Genomic DNA, 22,529 nt, shown 5'->3' with positions numbered 1-22,529 from the left:
TCTGCCTCAGCCTCCCAGGTTGCTGGGCTTATAGGTGCCCACCACCAAGCCCAGATAATTTTTGTTATTTTTGGTAGAGAGAGGGTCTCGCTATGTTGCTCACTCCTGGCCTCAAGTGATGTTCCCACCTTGGCCTCCTGAAGTTCTGGTATTACAGGTGTGAGCCACCTTGCTTGCCCTACATGTGTTAAATCCTAAAACTATGCACATGTTTTTAATAGGTCATATTCAATGTATGTAGGTGTTTCATGAAAGACATAATTTATTCAGAATTTTATAATCACATCAAATAAATGTATAGTTTTCCACTACTAATACTAATAAGGTCAGTATAGTCAGTATTTAAGCTACATTTAATACCATTATAATTTTTTTATTCACTTTTTGTAATTATACAGTTTTGTGGTCCTAGGTCTTTTTTTTTACTAATTAGTTGATGGGCACAGTATCATCAGTCTGATAATGTGGGGAAAATTTCCAAATACAGAAAGGATTTCCCTGTACATCAGTTAGATCTTAGTTTTGAAAAAGAAAAAAATTATCATGAAGTTTTAAAATTAAGCCTTCCCATACTCATTCTAACAGTCATTTTAAGAAATGAATATGCATACACAAGGGAACTTCAAAAAGTTCATGGAAAAAATGGAATCAAAAGATTAAAGTAAAAAATATGGATTTTGTTTTCCAACATCAGCTCCATCAGGTTCAAGACACATTTGTAGCAATGATATCAGCCATCACTGAGTCCATGCCTAAATAACTGAGGGGGCTCTGGGAATTTACCATGCAGTCTTTTTACATTTTTAACTAGAGAAAAGTGGGTGCTGTATTAGTCAGGGTTCTCTAGAGGGACCGAACTAATAGGATATACATATACATGAAAGGGAGTTTAATGGAGAGAATCGGCTCACACAACCACAAGGCGAAGTCCCAGCATAGGCCATCTGCAAGCTGGGGAAGAAAGAAGCCAGTAGTGGCTCAGTCCACCCAAATCCTCAGAAATAGGGAAGCCAACAGTGCAGCCTTCAGTCTGTGGCCAAAGGCCTGAGAGCCCCCAACAAACCACTGGTATAAGTCCAAGATTCCAAAGGTCAAAGAACCTGGAGTCTGATGTCCAAGGGCAGGAGGAACAGAAGGAAACATCCAGCAAGGGAGAAAGGTGAGAGCCAGGAGACTCAACAAGCCAGCTTATCCCACCTTTTCTCACCTGCTTTGTTCTAGCAGAGCTGGCAGCCTATTGGATGATTCCCACCCACCTAATGAAGGTGGGTCTTCCTCTCCCAGTCTACTGATTCAAATGTCAAACTACTCTGGCAACACCCTCACGGACCCACCTAAAAACAATACTTTACCTATCAGCCATCTAGGCATCCTTCAAGCCAATCCAATTGACACCTAACATTAATCATCAAAGGGGTTCTTTAACGATTTTTTAAGATTAGGAAACAAAAAGAAGTCAGAAGGAGCCAAATTCGACTCTAAGCTGGATGCCTAATGATTTCTCACTGAAACTCTCACAAAATTGCCGTTGTTTGATGAGAAGAATGAGCAGGAGCATTTTTGTAGTGAAGAAGGATTCTCTAGTGAAGATTTTCAGGGTTCTTTTCTGCTAAAGCAGAAAGTTACCAATTTGTAAATTGCTGATTTTAGGGTAGGGGATATTGTTCCTGTAAACTTTTTGAAGGGCATCAGTAATTTCACTATTCTTTTACCCAAGTTTTACCATCAATTTGATGTTTATTTGTGCTTCAATTTTAGCAGAATTCACGTTGCTCTGATAGGGACTCTTTGCAAACCAATGCCTTATCCTCCTTAGTGCCTCAAATTAGATTCTATTCAGACATGTTATAACAAATTAGTATCAGTTTATTCATTTGTATTTTATATTTTACTTTTTTTTATACCCTCTCTGAGAATATGAATTTATTTTGGTACAAAAGAATTTTGAAATCCATGCAGTTTTTTTCATAATATGCAATTTCCATAAACTTACTGAAGACTCCTGCATATGCAATTTAAAATATATATTTTCTTTTTTCCCTCAAATTTAATTGATATCTAATTATATTTTACAATATTATATTGTATATGCAGCATATATTATATTATAAAAATATGTAATTATATCTATTACTCTAATTTTTCCCCATTATATTTTTGGATATTTCCTTTTCTGATAATTCCTCACTGAAATGAATTATTATTTGAGTGAATAAATATTTGATAATAAACTTCTAGTTGCTATGTAATAATTTTAGAGTTGCTGTTCTTCAATTTGAGGTAAGTGATGCATTGATGTCATTTCAGATACATTCCTCAGAGCCTGCCTAATCCTTGAGTTTTCATTTCTGTCTTCAGATTTGAATCTCAGGGTGTGACTGTGATACATTATGTGAGGATATGCTGCAGACCCTTTCTAAACCTTCCCTGGATATTTATTGCTTATTCGATTGTACAGTTATTTAGCCTTTGTCCTACACGCCATTAGTGGTCTTCCCAATTGTGGAGAGACAATGAGATCAGATTTACTTTATGAAAATATATTTTAATTTAAATCATTTTAAGGTTTATGTTACATTAATCATGGACAGAATGTGTGTATGGAACATTAATCTGAAACAGTGAGAATAAGCAGCTGTGTTTCCCTGATATGATAACTATAGTATTTATGTTAATTATGCAATGAAATGGAATCATTGGAATAGAAAATTATGCAATAAAATGGAATCATTGGAATAGAAAATTCATTATGCTACATTAAAGAGAGAGGAAATAAAAGTGCAAATATTTATTGATTTTAGAGTAAACTCCCACCAATCCCCCAAAAGCCATACCTTTGATGATAGCATGTGACCAATGAACTTGAAAGAAATCATAATGTATTGTTACTCTGTATGTACATGTGTGTGAGTATATGTGTGTATGTATGAACTTCGAAAATATATAGCCTTTAAGATTTTTAAATAATAAATTTAATTCGTCCCAGTGAGGAATTATGACCTGATGGAAGTATATCCCAAAGTAGAAAAGTTCATTCCAATATCATACTGTTGACCTATTTTAGTTGAACTAATACAAATAGAAATACAATGGAAATAGAAGCACTACTTCTAAAAAGTTATCCAATATCATTCAGTTGGAATCTTTTTCTGCATTTAGAGTGAAATGTTTATGATGAATTTGTTATCTGAGTATGACAGTTTATCTTAAGTGAAATCTCTATCATCTGCATACCTCCCTTAAGGGGAATCACATGTACCACTTTATTTTTATGTGAATGAACAGTTACTTTGTGTTAACTTTGCCTGTGTTATCTTACTTTATGTTAACTTTAATTCTTATGTTAACTTTACTTTTCATATAAGCCCGATTAGAGTTTAAATTTAAATTAAACAGCATTTATTAGAATATTGAAAACCTAGCTGAAAGTGAGTCAAATATTAAATGTTAATGTCATATATTGGGTCATAGAAAATCATCATTATGGAATAAATACTTGATGAATTTTGTGCATTACTATGATTTGGGTGAGGTCCTAAGCTCATTAAGAACAGGAGTTAAATTATCAATGAATTTGTTAAATCAAAGATATTGCATAGAAAAATGATTAATACAGGAAAATACTGATTGGAAACACTAATCAGTATTTGAAAATGAACATTTCTAGATTCTTTAATGTTCCGATTAAATATTTGTTAAAGTATGCAACAAAATGAGCAAAACACAGATCTTTAATTTTGAGAGTTGACTATGGTTTACTATCTTTGTACAATTTGAAAAAAATTAAGAATTAAACATCCTTATTATCCAGTCTAGGCAGTCTCAATTTAAATAATAAACTGAAAATATTTTCCTAAAATACTATTTCCAAGTAGTAATAAAAAAATACTAAAAGTTTCTTGAGAACTGGTATATTTCAAAAGTAAAATTTGATTGAGATATAATAAAGTATAGCTTTGAAAATTAAATGAGGTAATTTTATCACTATGAATAAGTATACTGTATTGCAAATAATTACAATTCTCTTCCATTATTTTCCTGGGATTGCTGCTTCAAGGTTAGGACTACATTCCATATTACTAAATTTAGCAATCACCAATCTCTTATCTTAACTGATCTCTGAGGAGCATTCTCTACAAGTAACTTTGCCACTCTCATATGTGAATCATTCCGTGGTCTCTAATCATGATGCAATCAAACTAGAAATCAATATCAAAGATGATACTAAAATCCCCCACATCATTACACATTAAGAAAGATACTACCAAATAATGTACAGATCAAAGAAGAAATCACAATGGAGTGAAAAAAACATGAAACTATAGGATAATAAAAATACTACGTATCATAACTTATGGGATAGAGCTAAGACAGTGCTTAGAAAGAAATCTTTAGACTGCAAACTTTAGATGTAAAAAAAAGAAGAGCAGAATATCAGTGAGCAAATAATCTATCTTAAGAAGTTAAAAGAAAATAACAAACCCAAGAAAGAAAGAAAACAATAAAGACAAAAGGACAAATGAATAAAAATGTAAAATAAAAATACAATTCAGAGGATTACAAAAGACAAAAGTTAGGTAAAACAATTGATAATGGGAATGCGAAATAGAAGAAATGCACACATGAATAATATCATTTATAGAGAAGGGGATAATACAAGAGTCATTAGAAATAAAAATATAATAAAATTTAAAACTTTTGGTCAATACATTTGAATATGAAGTTGAACTAGATAAATACTGAAAAAAATCTTACTTAAATTAACAAAGAGGAAATGTAAAATTTAAATAATTCAATCCTATTTGTAGAAGTAGAGTTACAAATTTACAGCTTTCTACAAATAAAAACCTAGGCAGAGATTTTTTTAAAACTCTAATTTTATTTACAAATCTTTCAATAACAGAAGATAAAGTGGCACACTCCAGTTTATTTTATATGCTCAATGTTATTTGGTAACAAAATATAAAGGAAATTAATAGGTCCTTCTCATCCATAACCATAGTTATAAAAACCCTAAACTAACAATACAAAATGATAATCTAGGAATATATTTTTAAGAAAGTATGATACATCACCACAAAGTTGGATGAATTCCAGGATTTGAAGGAAGTTTTCATATTAAAAAATCAGTTTTGTTTATAACACTGAAAAAATGCATTGTGAATCACGTGCTTGAAATTTAATAAATTTCAATACCCATTGATGATGAAAAGCTCAAGGAATTAGTAATTAAATTAAAATTCCTTAATCTGAAAATAAATATCTATAAAAACATATAGCAAATATTTCTGTTAATGAAATATTGAAAATACTGTTTTTGAGAATTAGTACAAGGACACACTCTGTAATGTCTTGCATTCAACATTGTATCTAATTGAGTTAAGTGGTATGTAAATGGAAATTAAATAAAACTAATGTTAGTGATATGTTATTATATTTTATTTGCTTATGCACATGTCAGTTTCCTCTAGTTGAAGACTATCAGAGACACACATGATGTCAAACAAAGGGAGGTTGATTGGCTTACTGCAATAAAGGACAAGACACATTTGGATTTGTGCTAAATGATTTGGGGAAGGGTTCAACAAAGTGGGGCTTGACTCTGGATTGGATATTGGCAGAAGAAAAGATAACTAGATGTTTGGGTTGCTTAATAATTTTTATGGAAAAGTGGGTAGGAATGAAGTAAACCTAAAACTGTAATTGATAAATGTGTGGTTGTTTTTCATATTAGTCAGGAAAGGTGTTGGAGAGACATATTTGATTAATTTCATGGTACGAAGAAATTTTTGTTTTTGTCTGTGCTCATACATGATTACAGAGTAGACTTAATTTTTGTCTTGCTCCATCATGGTCACGGAGTGGCCTTGTCTGACGTTGATGTTCTGAGAAGCACCATGGCTTAGCTGGGAGGCCAGAACAACTTAGGAACACCAAAGTTTCACAATTGGTGCCCAATCATCTCCAGCTATCAGGGACTGCTTATCTCTTTATCTCATATTATGTCAGTTGATTATTATATCAACATAGCAAAGTAAATGTCATTAGCTTTATCGTATTGATGAAGCAAAAACAAAACCTGAAAGAATAATTTGTCTAAATTGAACCCAGAATTCAAACATTGACTCTCTGACTCAGAGTATTATTCTATTTCAACATCTCTTCATTTAGGGTCAGAGTTCATGGAATGAATATAAATATGTATCAGAATTGTTTGTTAATACTTAAAATTATCTTCATTTATTCATTAGCCATAGGATGATGTTAATCACTGAGCAGAGGAGAATGGCCTAAATATTTGGAATAAGAATTGAAAAGGAATATTCATTGGAATAGTATGGCTTAAGCCATAAAAAGAAGTGGCCCTACAGTATATAATCTGTTTAACAAGAGATTTTTGAATTTCCTGACCAACTGTCCACACTGACACTTTATAAGAAAAGTAGGGGGATCAAAAAAAAGGAAGGAAAATAGGAAAGAATGAAGGATGGAAGGCAAGCAGGAGGATGGAATTAAATAACAAATATATATATTTTGAGCACATTAGTTTTCTAATATCCACTTATTTATTTTTTACTATTTAAATTCATTATTAATGAGAGAAGTATGACAGAATCTACAAACCACGTAATATTTTATCTAACTGTACTTTAATTATCATGTTTTCTTGTAACTCTGGTTTTTATACTCCAAAGATGTGTAAGAAGCAAATTTATATCCATTTCCTAATAAAAGATCTTTGTTTAAAAGATCATTGAAATCAGTCTTCGTAGTACTGATTCTGATTTCAAGTGGGAACAAAATGACTTCATTTGAGAAATAATGAGGTTTTCACACCATCAAACAGAAATATTCCTAATCCATGAGAACCCATCCAATTTTGCCTCTGTTTGTAGATGAGGACTTTATAGACAAGACTTAGAAATGCAGGAATCACTCTAGGTATTTCAAGGTAATATTATATGTTGCCATAACACTGAAAATGTTGGAGAAACAAAAGTCAAGGGTGGCAAGTAGTAGAATCAGATTTTTACTAGCTTTCAGGAAGTGCATTAGTTAGCTCAGGCTGCCATAATAAAATACCATAGACTGGATGACAAACAACAGAAGTGTCTTTTCTCATTGTTCTAGAGGCTGAAGTCTGAGATCAGAGTGCAAGGCAGCATGGGGGAGTTCAGGTGAGGGCTCCTTTTCTGGTTTGCAGACGGCAGCCTTCTTGCTGTGCCCTCACATGGCAGAGAGAGAGAGAGAGAGAGAATTTCTTCCTTGTATGAACCCACAGTCCTATCACATTAGGGCCCCACCTATATGTCCTCATTTAACTTTAATTACCTCCCAGAGACCCTATTTGCAGATACAGTCACATTGGCAGTTAGGGCTTCAACATATGTGTTTGAGAGAGAAATAATTTAGTCTATAGCAAGGAGAGACATGGTAGATACCAAAATCAGCTACAAAATCAACTAGAGGTCAGTGACTTTTTTGAAAAAACAAGCAAACAAACAATCACACAAACAAACAAACAAAAACAAAGGGGCAGCTGCAAAATTTCACATCTAACAATGCTCATAGGTCTACTTGCTCCTACTAGAAGAACAAAAATGCTGTGACTGTGCTTTTTCTGTGTTTCAAATATAGCTTGAGTCCCTGTTAAGGTAAAATCCACTCTGGAAATATGCTGCAGGGATTCTGGAAATGTGATTTAAAGTTTTGCAGCCTTTTAATAGAGAACACAGCAAGATAAAATGGTCCCTAATTAGAAGTAGTTATTATGTCATTGACATGCTATCAAAACTAGTATAGAGAAGAAAAATCTCAAGAAAAGTGTGAACTTCTATGGAAAGAAAATTTAGGAGCAGAGAAAATATTATGTAACTCAAATGCCATCTGAGATCAAGAATTGGAAAGTATATATAATCTAGGAAGGAATACAAATAGTAAGAATTTTTTCTTCTTACCTGATAAATAGAAGAGTTGAAACAGATGATCATTAAATTTTGATTTCTTTTTTATAGTATGTGTCCTATTCAAACTTCAGCATTGGCAAAAGCAACTGGCAGAAACAAGTTTAATCAAAAAGGTATTGTTGAGTGCCTCATTCACTCTGCTCAACTGGCAGCAGTGGTCTTGAGTTCACATCAATGAATAAAATAATGAGACAGGTCAGGTTTTAACTAAAAAACATTTACTTTGCTTTATTAAAGAACACAGGAAAAACAACAACACAACATGCATAGCAACAGCATGTTGAAGCTCTCAGTGCTCCATGCATGACTTTGCTAATCAGTCACTCTGCACTTAAACATGTAAGAAACTCCTTAAGTGATGAAGATGAGATAACATGATCCATCATACCTTGAGAATCCACTGACACTGTTTTTTTTTTTTTTTTTTTTTTTTTTTTAGGCTTTATACATAGTCACTCAGCCCCACAGCTAGCTATACAACTCTTTGAACATTTTATGTCCAGCTTCTATCCTCCAAGCCAGCTACATCACCTCACTACAGATTGCTTATTACTTGCAAAACTCAGCAATAAAGTATATATTCTTGGTCTAGCATACAGTGCTTGGCTGAATTCTCATTTATCTTTTATCTGATATAACTATAAAGTATTCCCCCTTTATCTGCAGTTTGATTTTCTGCAGTTTAAGTTACAGTCCTAAAATAGGTGAGTACAGTTGTTATAATATGATAAAATATTTTGAGAGATAAAGATCAAATTCAAATAACTTTTATTAGTATATTATAATAATTTTATTTTAATATTAGTTATTGTTGTTAATCTCTTACTGTGCCTAATTTATAAATTAAAGTTTATTATAGGTATGTATGTATACAAAAACACAGTATATATAGGCTTTAGTACTATCCAAGGTTTCAAGTATCTACTGAGGGTCTTGAAATACATCTCTCATGAATAAAGTTGGGGGTCTACTATACTACCAAAACTTCCTTGAGTTAGTGTTGTAAGTATTTGAACTTTAATTATAGGGATGCATACTTTAAGACAAATGCATTAATAGTATGAAACACTAATAATCCAAACAAACAATTGTGTTTTTCCAAATTTTACTAAAATGTTGTCACCTACTTTACATAATACATTCACATATTTGATATATATGTAGGACAAATAGTGTTTAAGATTTCTTAAAAATATATTTCATTTTATAAAAAATAATATTTTCATGAGAAGTCATGAAAATAGCTTTCTCAAATACCTATATTATATGTTGCCATGACACTGAAAATGTTGGAGAAATAACTTAGTTCATTAACATGCAAAATAGAAGCATCAATTGTAGGTTAATTCTTGAGAAAATCTCCAGGGAGATGACCTTGTTAAAACAAAATTATTCACTTATGGTAAACTGTAAAATAGAAGATATAAAAAATGTAGCATTATGTATTGATTGTAATCAAAAACTTCTGTAATTCATTATTGAGGTCTTGCCAAAGACTTGAGCCATGTGAAGTATTTGAGACACTAATAAATAACATTTTCTAATTTGTGGATTCAAATTAAAAAGTGACATACATCTAAATGTTTGTATATTGTTTATATACATGAAATTTAAATAGCAGTGAGGTGGCAATTAAGAAAAATATTCTTGTTTTAACAATATCACATAATTTAAGCATTTTCTTCAACATTGCTTTTAGATAACGTTACTTTTCTACAACTCTTAATTACCTTTGAATCCAGTGTATGGAGTATAAACTCATTAATGTCTTGTTGTGCTTTCCCACAAACAGCAACTACACTTGAATGCAGTTTTAGATTAGACCTTTTACTATGTGGAAGAAAACTGGCTAAACTATTTAAATAGTATTTATTGTAAACAATTTTCTGAAACATGTACTTATGGTATGTTAAGAACTTGAAAATTTGTCTACTTGTTTCAGACTTACGTATTTTGCTCTTGCAAAGCCAGTCAGTTTTTATTATGTCAGATGATTGCCAAGTATACCAACCTTTGAGCTTATGACTTCATTTTTTACCCCACAGTAATTTTCTTAATGGCTGCTAGAATTGATTGTAATAGCAGGCATGCCTTCTATCCATATTATGCAGAAGTAAAAGCAGTTCTTGGCAGGTTCCTGAACGGAATGCATCTGATTAAATATGCATTTTTTGATTACTGTCTAACCTTCTGCAACCTCTACTGTCTGTCTTTTGCCATTAAAGATTAATCTGCCAGTCTATCAGATAAAATAATAATCTGAATGGATCTGCATGACTTTACCTAATCTATCAAATCATATCAGACTATTATTTTTACACATTGTAGATATATGTGACCATTAAATTACCATCAAGTAGGAAAGAAAACCTACCAGAATGCAATGTTTGTTTTATATGTATTATAAAACATATTTTCTGGATATTTACAATTTGCCAGACTACAAAAGAAGAATCTCAAGGAAAGTTTCTTTTAAAAAGAGTAACATTGTATTTTCCATTGTTTTATTCAGCCATCCATCCAATAATTTTAGAGATCTATTTATTGTCAGTGTACTTCTATTGTGAAAATTAGGTATTCATGAAAAATATATATAGGTGTAGTTCAATGTCCCTTTTGTGAAGTATCATTTGAAAAAAGAGCATATATTACACACACACGTATCCATAGAATATTATTGCCCAGAAGAAAATATTGTTCTGTTGTAATGAAAAAAATAAAGTGTTGATGATACTAGATATTACATCAATCTTGGAGATGCATATTGGTTGAAAGCATCTTAAATATGTAAATAAATTAGGCACAAATAAATTAGCTTAACGCATTTTCAGCTCTGGCATTTTTTAAACTTACTTGGCTTTGGAACATTTCCTCATGAAACAACACACAACACTCCACAGAATAGTAATTCTTGAGGATGTCTTGGGAAATGCTGTAGTAGAGTTGGCTGCCTAATCAGTGTATTTTTCTCAGGATGGATAGAGACAAATGCATTGTTTCTAGACATAGCATCATCAATTGCACTTGGGGACAAAGGAGACATGTACATTTGGTTTTCCCATAACTTTATGCAATACGCAAGTATGAGTGATTATTGTCAAGGAAATGTAATATTTAAGATTCCACAAGAAGCACATACAAAGATTTCTAAATGTATATGAAGATTTAAAATATATCTAAAAACATGTATTTGAGAAGAAGAGCTTCTTAATGTTCACAATGCAAGTTATAGATGGTAACAATTACATCCTGTGACATTGTGATAATGTGCCTCCAGCTCAGGGCTTATCTACTGTTATGGCCTGAATTGTGTCATATGTTGAATCCCTAACCTCTTCTACCTCAGAATGTGACTGTATTTGGTGATACGACCTTTAGGTGGTAAATAAGGTAATATGAGGTCACATGGGTGGGTCCTAATCCAATCTGATTCATGACCTGCAAAGAGGAGAAGATTGTCTTCTGCAAGCCAAATAGACACCACAGGACAAAGAAAACCTGCTGACACCTTGGTCTTGGACTGTACCCTTCAGGACTATAAGAAGATACATTTGTGTTATTTGTCTTTCACCCAGCCTGTGGTACTTTGTTTTGGCAGCCCCAGAATTCTTATGTCTTATAAAGCTTATAGTTACTAAGAAAACTTACTACTACTCCTAAGCATGGATTGGGCCAAACCAAGCGAAAGGTCACAGTGCAATGCTGCATTCACCCCTTTGCCAATAAAAAAAAATCTTTGAACCCCCTTCATCCCATAGAAGCTGCTAGTGAACTCCTCTTTCTTTCAGTTTTATTTATTACTGCATGGTTCTGTGGTTCTTTGAGAATGTAGGGTAGCTATTAAAGTTAGAGAAGGCTTATTCCTCTGACCAACTCTACAGTTAATTTGCATTTAATAAAATAGTAGGAACAATCATGTATACATTCAGGTTAATTAGATAAGTACATCTCACTGCTCTTTCCAGAACTACAAATTAGTAATAACTCTAGGAATAGAATTTTAATAGCATTTTGGTTGCATTATTAAACGTCATAGATAAATTTGTTTCAGTGTCATGTTCCATTAGTAGAAAAGATCAGCAGATATTTGAAGCCACAAATATATTGATTCAAATGTTTTAGATTAAAAAGTGTGTTGGCACAAGCTAATATTCATTCTCTCACTATCCTCAGGACATACATTGATTTATCTATGTTTTGCAGGACATTACATATTCCAACAAAGTTTGTCATCTTTAAGACGTTTGCCTGGAATGCCACTTTTTCACTTGGTCTTGTCCCTAGTTGCTCCTGCTTTTTGAGAGACCTTTTTATAACCCCAAATGCCACTGGCTGTCAGAACATAATGAATCATGTATTACTACTGCCCAAATGCCTGCCTGGAGACATATCTATTCAACCTGTACTCTCTAATGTCTGAACAAAATGCCTTCAGTGCAGATCAACTCCATCCTTAGGCTGGTCCTCAAAAGGCAAATTATTTATGAATCAAAGTTTCAGAAATACTTGTGAACATCAATATTCTTTAATGGCTATAGACATTGTACCTCATGTTTTAATAAAACTGCATGATTTATAGCAATGCTGAGGACTCATGCTTTTATTTTCAGAATTTATCACTTAAAAATTTTAGTGTGGCTTTAATATAGAGCACACTCAGACTGAAATAATCCTTGGTAAGCAATAATTTTTGAAGATATATGTGCATGTGTGCTCATGTGTGTGTGCTTTATTTGTCAGAAAGCAATTGGAGACCAAGTTATCTGATTTTACATTTTTGTGAAACAGAAACACCACTACCGCAGACTCTACTCCAAAGCTGTCCCTCTATGACAATTCCTGGAGGAATTTTTAAACTGAACTTTTTAAGAAAGAACATTTAGAATTGCTCAAATCTGCCCTGGAATGAGGCTTATGTGCATTTTACTCTAAAATCAGGCAATTAGTTGTAAGTTGTATACCCACACACATATGTATGTGTGTGTGTATGTGTGAACATATTTATTTTACATGTATATCCTGCTTTAGATTTTCAGTTCCTCTTCATTTATCAGGCTAACCTTCTAGAATAGTGCTAGGGCTGAACATTTGTGACCCCTTCAAATTCTTCAAATTCTTCAAATTCTTACGTTCAAATCCTAATCCCCAAGCTGATGGTACCAGGAGGTGGGACCTGTGGGAGGTGATTAGGTCACAAAGGCTGAGCCCATGTGAATTTGATTAGTACCCTTATAAAGGAGGCCCAAGGGAGCTTGTTAGCCCTTCTGCCATGTGAAAACATAACAATAAAAAAATGCTGTCTAGGAAGGGGGCCCTCACCAGACACTGAACCTGCTAAATCTGCCAGCACCTTGGCACAGTATGCAAACTCTAAGAAATATATTTCTGTTTATAAGCCACTCAGCCAAAACGGCTGTTATTACAGCTGATCAAAAGAATTGCTGTTCATCAGGCCAAAGACATGCTGATCCTTTTCCCTTCATTCATGCTATTCTTGTCCCTTCAATCTTTTCCTAATGTCTTGAGCCTCTGCTTGTTTATTTTCTCACAAAGTGTTTATTCATTGATTTTTACAGACAGAAACTCAAATATACCTGCAAACATTCAGCATCATTTACTTATTAGCCAGAAAATGTTTGCTTATTCTCTAATTTATTTTTTCTCTAATTTATATGTTCTTGGTGTTTTGTACATGTATTGTCTACCTCAAGGCAATGATGGATATATTTTTTAATTTTGCTTTAGGAAAAACTTTCTGACTTGGCTCTGTGTCGAAAATATATCTCACAATTGAACAGAATGTAGAAGCTGACATTTACTTTAAAGCTTCATGAACATATTCCTGGGGGGAATTCAGGAATCTCTCTGTTTCTGGCTTTCTTTCATTGTGCAGTGTCTGCTATTCTGCAGATTACACATTCTACATTTATTTTTAGTGAGATTGTCCTAGATTAATATGTAATTCCTGCCATTTATGCTGCTTTATACTGGAGAACTTTTTCTAATCTTCATTGAGTTGTTTCAATTGCTACATACCTATACTACTTCATTTCTCAACAATTCAATTATTCATAAATAAATTATAAATAAAACAATGCACATTTTAAACATATTTGAAATATTTTCTGGAATTTAAAGTTTGTATATTACAGAAACAAGTTGTCTGTATGTACTGAGAGTCTTTAAATATTTATATTATTTGATCCAGTAACTGAATTTTTAAGGTTTTTCAAAGGAAACACAGTAATAAGATACAGTAATAATTTGTTGAATAAAAGTTAATCCTAGGTCTTTTTAATAAGCCCATAAACTAGGAACCATATTCTTGACACAATATTTATTGTGGAAATTTTTAACATGTTATGATATATTCATATAACGGAATTTTTGTATCTACCAGATACAGTCATGTGTTGTTTGATGACAGGAATATATTCCCCTTTTTTTGGTAGTAGGGAAAGATGGTAATTTAAAATAATAGAAATTGCTTTGAATTAGGAGTATGAGATGTGCTACCAAATACCTATGATTTGGACAAAGTAACATGAATTCACTAGCTAATGGTGTTATAAAAGAAGCTACTACCCCAATGTTTGAGTTGATGAGAATGATCAATAATATATTTTATCATTTGTTATTGTGGGAACATCATAGAGCATAGTTAAACCAATCTACATGATGTTGCTTACTATACACCTAGGTTATATGGTATAGCCTGTTGCTCCCAGGCCACAAATCTGTACGTCATGGTAATGTACTAAATACTGTAGGCAATTGTAACACAATGGTAAGTATTCGTAAAGCTAAACATATCTTAACATAGAAAAGGTACAGTCAAAATATGGTATAAGAGATTAAAAATGATACATGTACATAGGACATTTACCATGAATGAAGCGTGCATGATGGGAAGTTGCTCTGGGTATCATTGAATGAGTGGTGAGTGATGAAGGCCTAAGACACTGCTGTAGACTCTAGAGACACTGTACATTTGGGCTATACTAAATATTTAAAAATATTTTCTTTCACTAATCAAAAGTAACCTTGGCTACTGTAACTTTTTTACTTTATAAACTTAATTTTTTAACTTTTTGATATTGTATATTTCCTTTAACACGCAAACACATTGTACACTGTACACAAATTTCACTTTTGTTATATCCTTGTACTATAAATATTTTTCAATTTTTTAATTTTTACTTTTTAAACATTTTTTTGATAAACCTAAGACACAAACACACACATTGGCCTAGGCCTACATAGGGTCAGGATCATCAATATCACTGTCTTCCACCTCCACATCTTGTCTCACTGGAAGGTCTTCGGGGCATTGACAGGCATAGAGCTGTCGTCTCCTACGATAACAATGCCTCCTTCTGAAATACCTTCTGGTATTCTTCTGGAATACCTCCTGAAGGATCTGACCGAGGCTTTTCTTGAGGAGGTGTCACTCTTTTCAGAAATATGTTTATATTGGTTTGCTTGGTTTATTTCTTTTTTTAATCATAAATTTGCTTGTAATCAGATAATGCACCATGAATATTCCTCTTTATTAATAAAGACCTTTCAATGTTGAGGTCCATGTTTTCATACTTTTTTTTTTTGAGATGGAGTCTGTCTCTGTAGCCCAGGCTGGAGTGCAGTGGCGCGATCTCGGCTCACTGCAAGCTCCGCCTCCCAGGTTCACGCCATTCTCCTGCCTCAGCCTCCTGAGTAGCTGGGACTACAGGCACCCACCACCATGCCCGGCTAATTTTTTTGTATGTTTAGTAGAGACAAGGTTTCACCGTGTTAGCCAGGATGGTCTCAATCTCCTGACCTCATGATCCCCCCACCTCGACCTCCCAAAGTGCTGGGATTACAGACTAGCTCTAGGTGGTTTAAACAATTCATGAATAGTTATTCATTATATAATGTAAAAGTGAGTGGTGAGTATGCAAGTGCTGATGTGACAGCAGCTAAGGAATTTTGGGAACTTCCAAAAATCAGATTGTGTGATTCCACAATCAGATAAGCTGATTGTGCAGAAAAAAATACTTGTGATATCAAATCTTCAATATGGATGAAAACTCTCTATTCTGGGAACAAATGCCTGAAAAAACTTTCATCCCTAAGAACGCCAATTTAATGCCAAGATTTTTCAAGGATGGGATAATAGTCTTACTTGCGGGCAATGTTGCAGGCTACAAATTGAAACCCTTTGTGATCTGGCACAATGAGAGTGCCAGGGCTTTCAAGCCTATTATCAATAAACACACACTGCCCATATACTACATGTGCAATAATATATGGATGACCCAGCTCCTCTTCCAAGATGCCTGTCTGAGTTGCTAAGTGAGTAAAATGGAGAAGTACTGTTTGAAGAATAGCATACCTGTCAAGATTTGGCTTATTGTTGATAATGCTCCTGCATAGCCTCCTTTTATTGGTGACCTTCATCCCAATATCAAAGTGAGGATTTTTTTCTTCCAAACATCACCTTTTTCATCCAACCAATGGACAAAGGAGTAACAGCAGCTTTGAAGGCCGACTACCTGAGGACATTTGCCCAGGCTATTGCTACAACTGAGGAAGGCATTCAGCAGACACTGATGCTACTCTGGAAGGATTATGCCGTCTGTGACTGTATCCTGGACCTTGCTATACTATGACATTATTAGATAATAGGAATGTTTCAGCTCCATTGTAATCTTACGGGAGCAACATTTTATATGATGTCCTTTGTTGCCCGAAACATTGTTATGCAGTATTTGACTGTATTTTGTTTTCAGATATTTTAACGACCTAAAAAATTATCATTTTATAACATAATGAAAAGATTTGAGAGTAAATATTGTTTATCTAACATTATTCAAGCTGTGTAAAATACACATAGCAGATATACACAATAAATATTTTATAGTAGCTACTTATTGATTATAGTGTTAAATATACTGGTTTATTTTTATTATTGTTAATATACATTAGAATCTGCATTTACAAAATTGGCATCTCTTACTGTGTACTCAGAAAACAATAAGTTTTTAATACTGTTATAAAAAATGTTAAAATGTTTCCATCACTCATAAAAAGTAAAGTAGAGTTTAAAATTTCTAACAACTAGATGATTCATAAATGGCCTTTCAAATGAAAGAAGGAAACCATCATTATGGAAGATTAGAGCCTAGGAAAAGGAAATAGAGATTCTTGGAAGGATATCATAAACTAAAAGTCACCAAAAAATAAATAAAAAGCCAAAAGAGTTCTTTGAGATTATGTAATTTCTTGTTGTTTACATATTTGTAGCCAGGTTTACCTAAAGATATATTGAATAAAAAAGATCAAATAAAGCAAATATCAAAGCTTTGTTTAAAAAAAAAAAAGCCACTTAGAAACATTGCACTCCAGCCTGGAGGACAGAGTGAGACTCCATCTCAAAAACAAAAACAAAAAAAACAACAAAAAAAAGAAATAAAGGTGGAAATCCATGCCGCTTAAATTATAAATATTTATTAATTACCTTTTGTACCTGTCCCAACGAGGTATAAAAATAGAGTTAATTCAAGAATGTATGATTATCTGTACTTGAATAATTAAGAGTAGAGTCCAACAAGTAATAAATCCTCCTTACTCCTCTTCAATCTGAAATAAACATTGTGCCATCAGAGCATTTTGTCTTATATTGTCATTTTCACGTCTCTAGGACATTGTGGCCCTAGGTAATGGGAGGATTGGAGTTGACACTGAGAGACATGTTCTTTGGACTTTTCTTTGTGTAATGGACATATCTTGAAAGAAAATAATCACATTGGAGCCAACTTAAGCCTTTTGCCTTTAGAGTAATTGTATTCTGCCAGATTTTAACTGTGCTATACTCATATACAAACCAATCCCATCAGGAAGACCGTCAAAATTCCTAAACATTACATTGTTGGAAGGTAGTGGTAGCAAATATTTTTTCTTTATGAAGAGTAAGGAATGATGTGTTGCATTTCTTCACCTCATAGTTCAGACTTAGAAAAATCTCTTTACCAAAAATTCATAAGGGAAAAAATAATAAATTACGTCTGGTATTTTGTGAACTAAATTTACTGAATTTGTTTAAATCATCAATACCTATCCCACTTCATTTCATCATCTGTGACATAAAGTATTATTTTTTAACATTAAGCAAAAATGAATGGTGACCTTAGAAGTGCTTTAAAAAACTTTATGAATCAAGCCTAGTAGAGATAGGAGACAGCTTGTTAAATATACTTAAATATACTATTGGAACAAAACTTAAAAATTTTCTGAAAGATAATACACAATAAAATGTGGACTCTGCCTCTGATTTGAAACTTCCCAGAGCATCCCCTCTACTTGGACCTCTGTATTTTCATCTGAGCTTCCTTATTGTATAACATAAGCATAATTAACAACTCATATTGCCAGATATGAGTATATTCATTCTTCAAGAAATTCATGTTCTTGATAACTAAATTTAAGTATGTTATAGTGTGTCTTAGTCAATTTAGTCTACTAAGAATAACAGAATGCCAAGGCTTATAAACAACAGAAATTATTTCTCACAATTCTGGAGACTGGAAGTGCAAGATCAGGGCAGCACCAGCAAATTCAGTATCTGATCAAAGCCCAGGTCCCGGTTCATAGATGGCCTTCCTCTTGCTATGTTCTGACATGGTGGAAGGGGAGAGGGATCTGAGTGGATTCCATTTTAAAAGAGCACTAATGCCAATCGTGAAGCCTTTGCCCTCATGGCCTAATCACCTCCCAGAGTCCCTATCTTCTAATACCATAACACTGTGGATTAGGTGTTATAATATATGAGTACGGGGGAGCATAAACATTCAGTTAGTACAATGTGCGGGAATGAGGGGACATTTTAAGAGATGTTTGTAATAGGCAGAGAGTTTTGTGCCTATTAAAATGTAAGAAATTATGTAAAAGTTTGAGACCTGAAAAAAATATTTATAGGCTGTCAAATACAACATGAAAAAAATAATTACTATTAATAAATATTTCATTTATTAGTTATAAAATATATCAACTTTATTAATTTTTAAATTTTATATTTATCAAATTTAATTAGTTTCAGGAAGTGTATGGTTTAAACTTTCTAATTGGGCAAGAATCCCTGTTTCGGCCAATGGTTTCAGATAAATTATTGCCAATTTTAAAGTAAATCGGTTAATTGTTGGCAAATGAAAATTAAATTGAAAAATTATTTAAAATGTTTTCAAAAGTTTTATACATAAAGTATTATTTTTAATAATACTCCAAAACTAAGATGTCCTGGGCTTATGGAAGTTACTGAAATGTTCCTGAAATCTCTCCATCAATTCTCATTATACATGAACCTTTCTGAATAATAAATGCTAAGAATCTGAGATAAGACTATACAGTATTCCTGTGTAGATATATTACTGATACACTGTTTTTTGGTAGGAAAAGATGTTAATGTGAAATAATAGAAATTGTTTTAAATTGGGAGTACCAGATGTGCTACCAAATACCTATGATTTGGACAAGGTAACATGAATTCACTAGCTGATGGTGTTATAAAAGAAGCTGATACCCCAATGTTTGAGTGATGAATATGATCAATAAATGTTCATTGTCTTCTCTTAGATCTCACCTCCATAGTGTACATGATGGAGTGCTATGCTGTTCACAAACTTGCTATTAAAAAAGTGCTGAATACACAACGTAGCGCAATTTAAATGAATGTGTTTGTATACATGTAGTATGCCTACACGATACATTTTTAAGAAACCGGGGCCAGCGTGGTGATTCACGCCTGTAATTCCAGCACTTTGGGAGGCCGAGGTGGGTGGATCACCTGAGGTCAGGAGTTCGAGACAAGCCTGGCCAACATGGTGAAACCCCGTCTCTACTAAAAATACAAAAATTAGCTGGGCATGGTGGCGGGGGCTTGTAATCCCAGCTACTCGGGAGGCTGAGGCAGGAGAATCGCTTGAACCTGAAAGGCGGAGGTTGCAGTGAGCCGAGATTGCGCTTCTGCATCCCAGCATGGGTGACAAGAGTGAAACTCTGTCTCAAAAAAAAAAAAAAAAAAAGTAAAAGAAAAAGAAACAGAATTGCTGGGTCAAGGGTTAGATGCATTTGTAATTGCTTTTTTAATTTTAAAAATTTTTTGTTGACTTTTGAATATTAATACAGCTATATAGTACATAATTCAAAAGGAGAAAGAGATGAATGGTAAAAATAAAACTCTCTCACACCACTTTCTTCCATTAATCCAGTTCCCTTGGTAGTTATGTCTTTATATAAATCCTTCCAGAGATATGTGACGCTTACACAAGTATGTATGCATATGTAGAATTCCTCTTTTTCAAGTAGGCTTTTGTTTTCTTGTGCCTATACCTTTAAGGGGAGCAGAAGACCCATGTCAAGATGGTTTAAACAGAGACACTAGGCCAGAGTGTAAGCATTCATATCAAGAGTACGCTATTTTTTTTGCCTTATCACCTCAGCCTCAGCCATGGTGGACCTCATCAGTAAAAGCGATGGTTTCTTTGATTTTCACTATAGCTTATTGTTTTCCCCGGATGAAAGGATAGCAATGAATTCTGTACGTTGCTCTGTCCCTGGCCAAGAAATCTCAATCTTACTGCCATCTTGCTCTGCACTGGGCACACAGCACACACTCCGTAATTATCCTTCACCAGCTTCCTAGAAATGCCCTTCACCTCTCTCTTCCATTAGTTCCTGTGATCCAGACATCCTCTTGTTGATTTAATCTCTGGTGTATCACATACTGTACTAGCATCCTGGGCAAAGATTGTATAGATGGTTAGTTTTTCAGATCCTGTACATGTAAAAATTTCTTTACCTTACTTTCCCATCTGATTTCTCTTAGAAATATGAAATAATTTTTATGTTGCTATGCTGCCTTTCAATGTTATTTAAATATTGGAAGGCATTTCTGATTCCTTTGTATGTAACAATTTTAGTTACCCTCCCCCATGGAACTTTATAAGATCTTCATTTTGTCTCCAGTGTTCTAAAATGTCACAATGATTGGCTAATTTGGTCATCCCACCATACCAGGTACTGGAGGATTCCTTTTAATTTAGGAGCTTATTTCCTTTAGAGCAAGCTTGTCCAACTCATGGCCCCCAGGCCACATGTGGCCCAGGACAGCTTTGAATGCGAGCCAACACAAATTTGTAGACTTTCTTAAAACATTATGAGATGTTTTTGCAATTTTTTTTTAGCTCATCAGCTATCATTACTGTTAGTGTATTTTATTTGTTGCCTAAGACAATTCTTCTTCCAGTGTGGCCCAGGGAAGCCAAAAGATTGGATACCCCTACTTTAGAGCTAGGAAATGGTCTGGGATGGTATTACATCCAATTACATTATATTATGTTATTTATGATACATATAATATAATGTATATTGTATATATTAAATGTAATAACACATACTATAATTGCATAATTGTTAATCAAATGGACAAATGAGTATTAGCATGAATTACTTGTTAGTTGAGGAAACGGCACATTTACAGCATGCACGGAGGATTGGTCTGCAGTAACAACGTCCTCTAAACAATGTAAATTAGTGGCTTTCAAAATATATTTTCAAAATATTTTTGCAGTAAATTACTAAATTTGAATACTATATTTTAAGCCAGTCACACACACATAATATATTCTGCTAATTACTTATTGCATAACCTATTTTTAAAGAATATAATTATTGATAAATAATGATATCTTTAAAAAACAAAGAGGAAGTTACTTTAGTTCCAAATGTCAAAGTTTGCCAGTACAATCTTTTTCCAATAGAAACATTATAGTACTTTCTTAAATATTGTACAGTTTTTTCCTAATCACAAGTTATATAGCTGTTTATTTTCTGTGCCTAACAAATATATAGCATTAAAACAAATAGGAACAGTATATATTTATAATAGTGCATTCCTACATATACTGAGTATATGAATAAAGAATTATAAATTGTGACATCTTCAATAGGTATGGCCAAAAATAAATGTATAATGATCATTTTGGATTTTCAACCCTTTATTTTCTCTGGTAACCTATCACCCCAGCATAAAAAATATTTATGATATAAATATTATGACTCAATTTTTGTGGTGTTAGCAATACAAATCCTCCAAGTGTCATATTCTAATGAAGAGTGCAAGTAGAATTCCACTAATAATACTTCTTTATTAAATAAAATGTTTTTGTCATATTACTTCTTATTTTAAAGCATGTATTTAATTTTGAAAAAGCTGAAACACAGTCACACCTTTTTCTTTTAGTCGTTGTTACCTTTCAGTTTATTGGACTAATGAGAGAAATAGCACTAACATTATACTAAAATATTATTCAAGACTTGTGTTGTTTCTCTGTTTTTAGCATGCAGTGACCTGGAGTTCAGGGAAGTGGCAAACAGATTGCGGGACTGGTTCAAGGCCCTTCATGAAAGTGGAAGTCAAAACAAGAAGACAAAAACATTGCTGAGGCCTGAGAGAAGCAGTAAGATTTCTAAATTTGATCATTGCTACTGTATCTGATATGAAGTTTTATTTCCAACGAACCACTT

General features: G+C 33.2%; 1 protein-coding gene across 3 annotated transcripts in view; it reads left to right on the top strand.

Moving 5' to 3' along the window:
* SPOCK3 (SPARC (osteonectin), cwcv and kazal like domains proteoglycan 3) overlaps positions 1 to 22,529 on the top strand; it is a 511,232-nt gene that overhangs the window by 434,662 nt on the left and 54,041 nt on the right. For all 3 annotated transcript variants that reach the window (XM_054553197.1, NM_001131658.1, XM_054553196.1), the window contains 1 exon segment: positions 22,343 to 22,462. In XM_054553197.1, the coding sequence (XP_054409172.1) occupies positions 22,343 to 22,462 (120 nt within the window).

Source organism: Pongo abelii, chromosome 3 (assembly GCF_028885655.2).
Source record: "Pongo abelii isolate AG06213 chromosome 3, NHGRI_mPonAbe1-v2.0_pri, whole genome shotgun sequence".
NCBI classification, from domain to species: Eukaryota; Metazoa; Chordata; class Mammalia; order Primates; family Hominidae; genus Pongo; species Pongo abelii.
The sequence above is the reverse complement of the archived record's forward strand: the minus strand, read 5'-3'. Positions and strand labels throughout refer to the sequence as shown.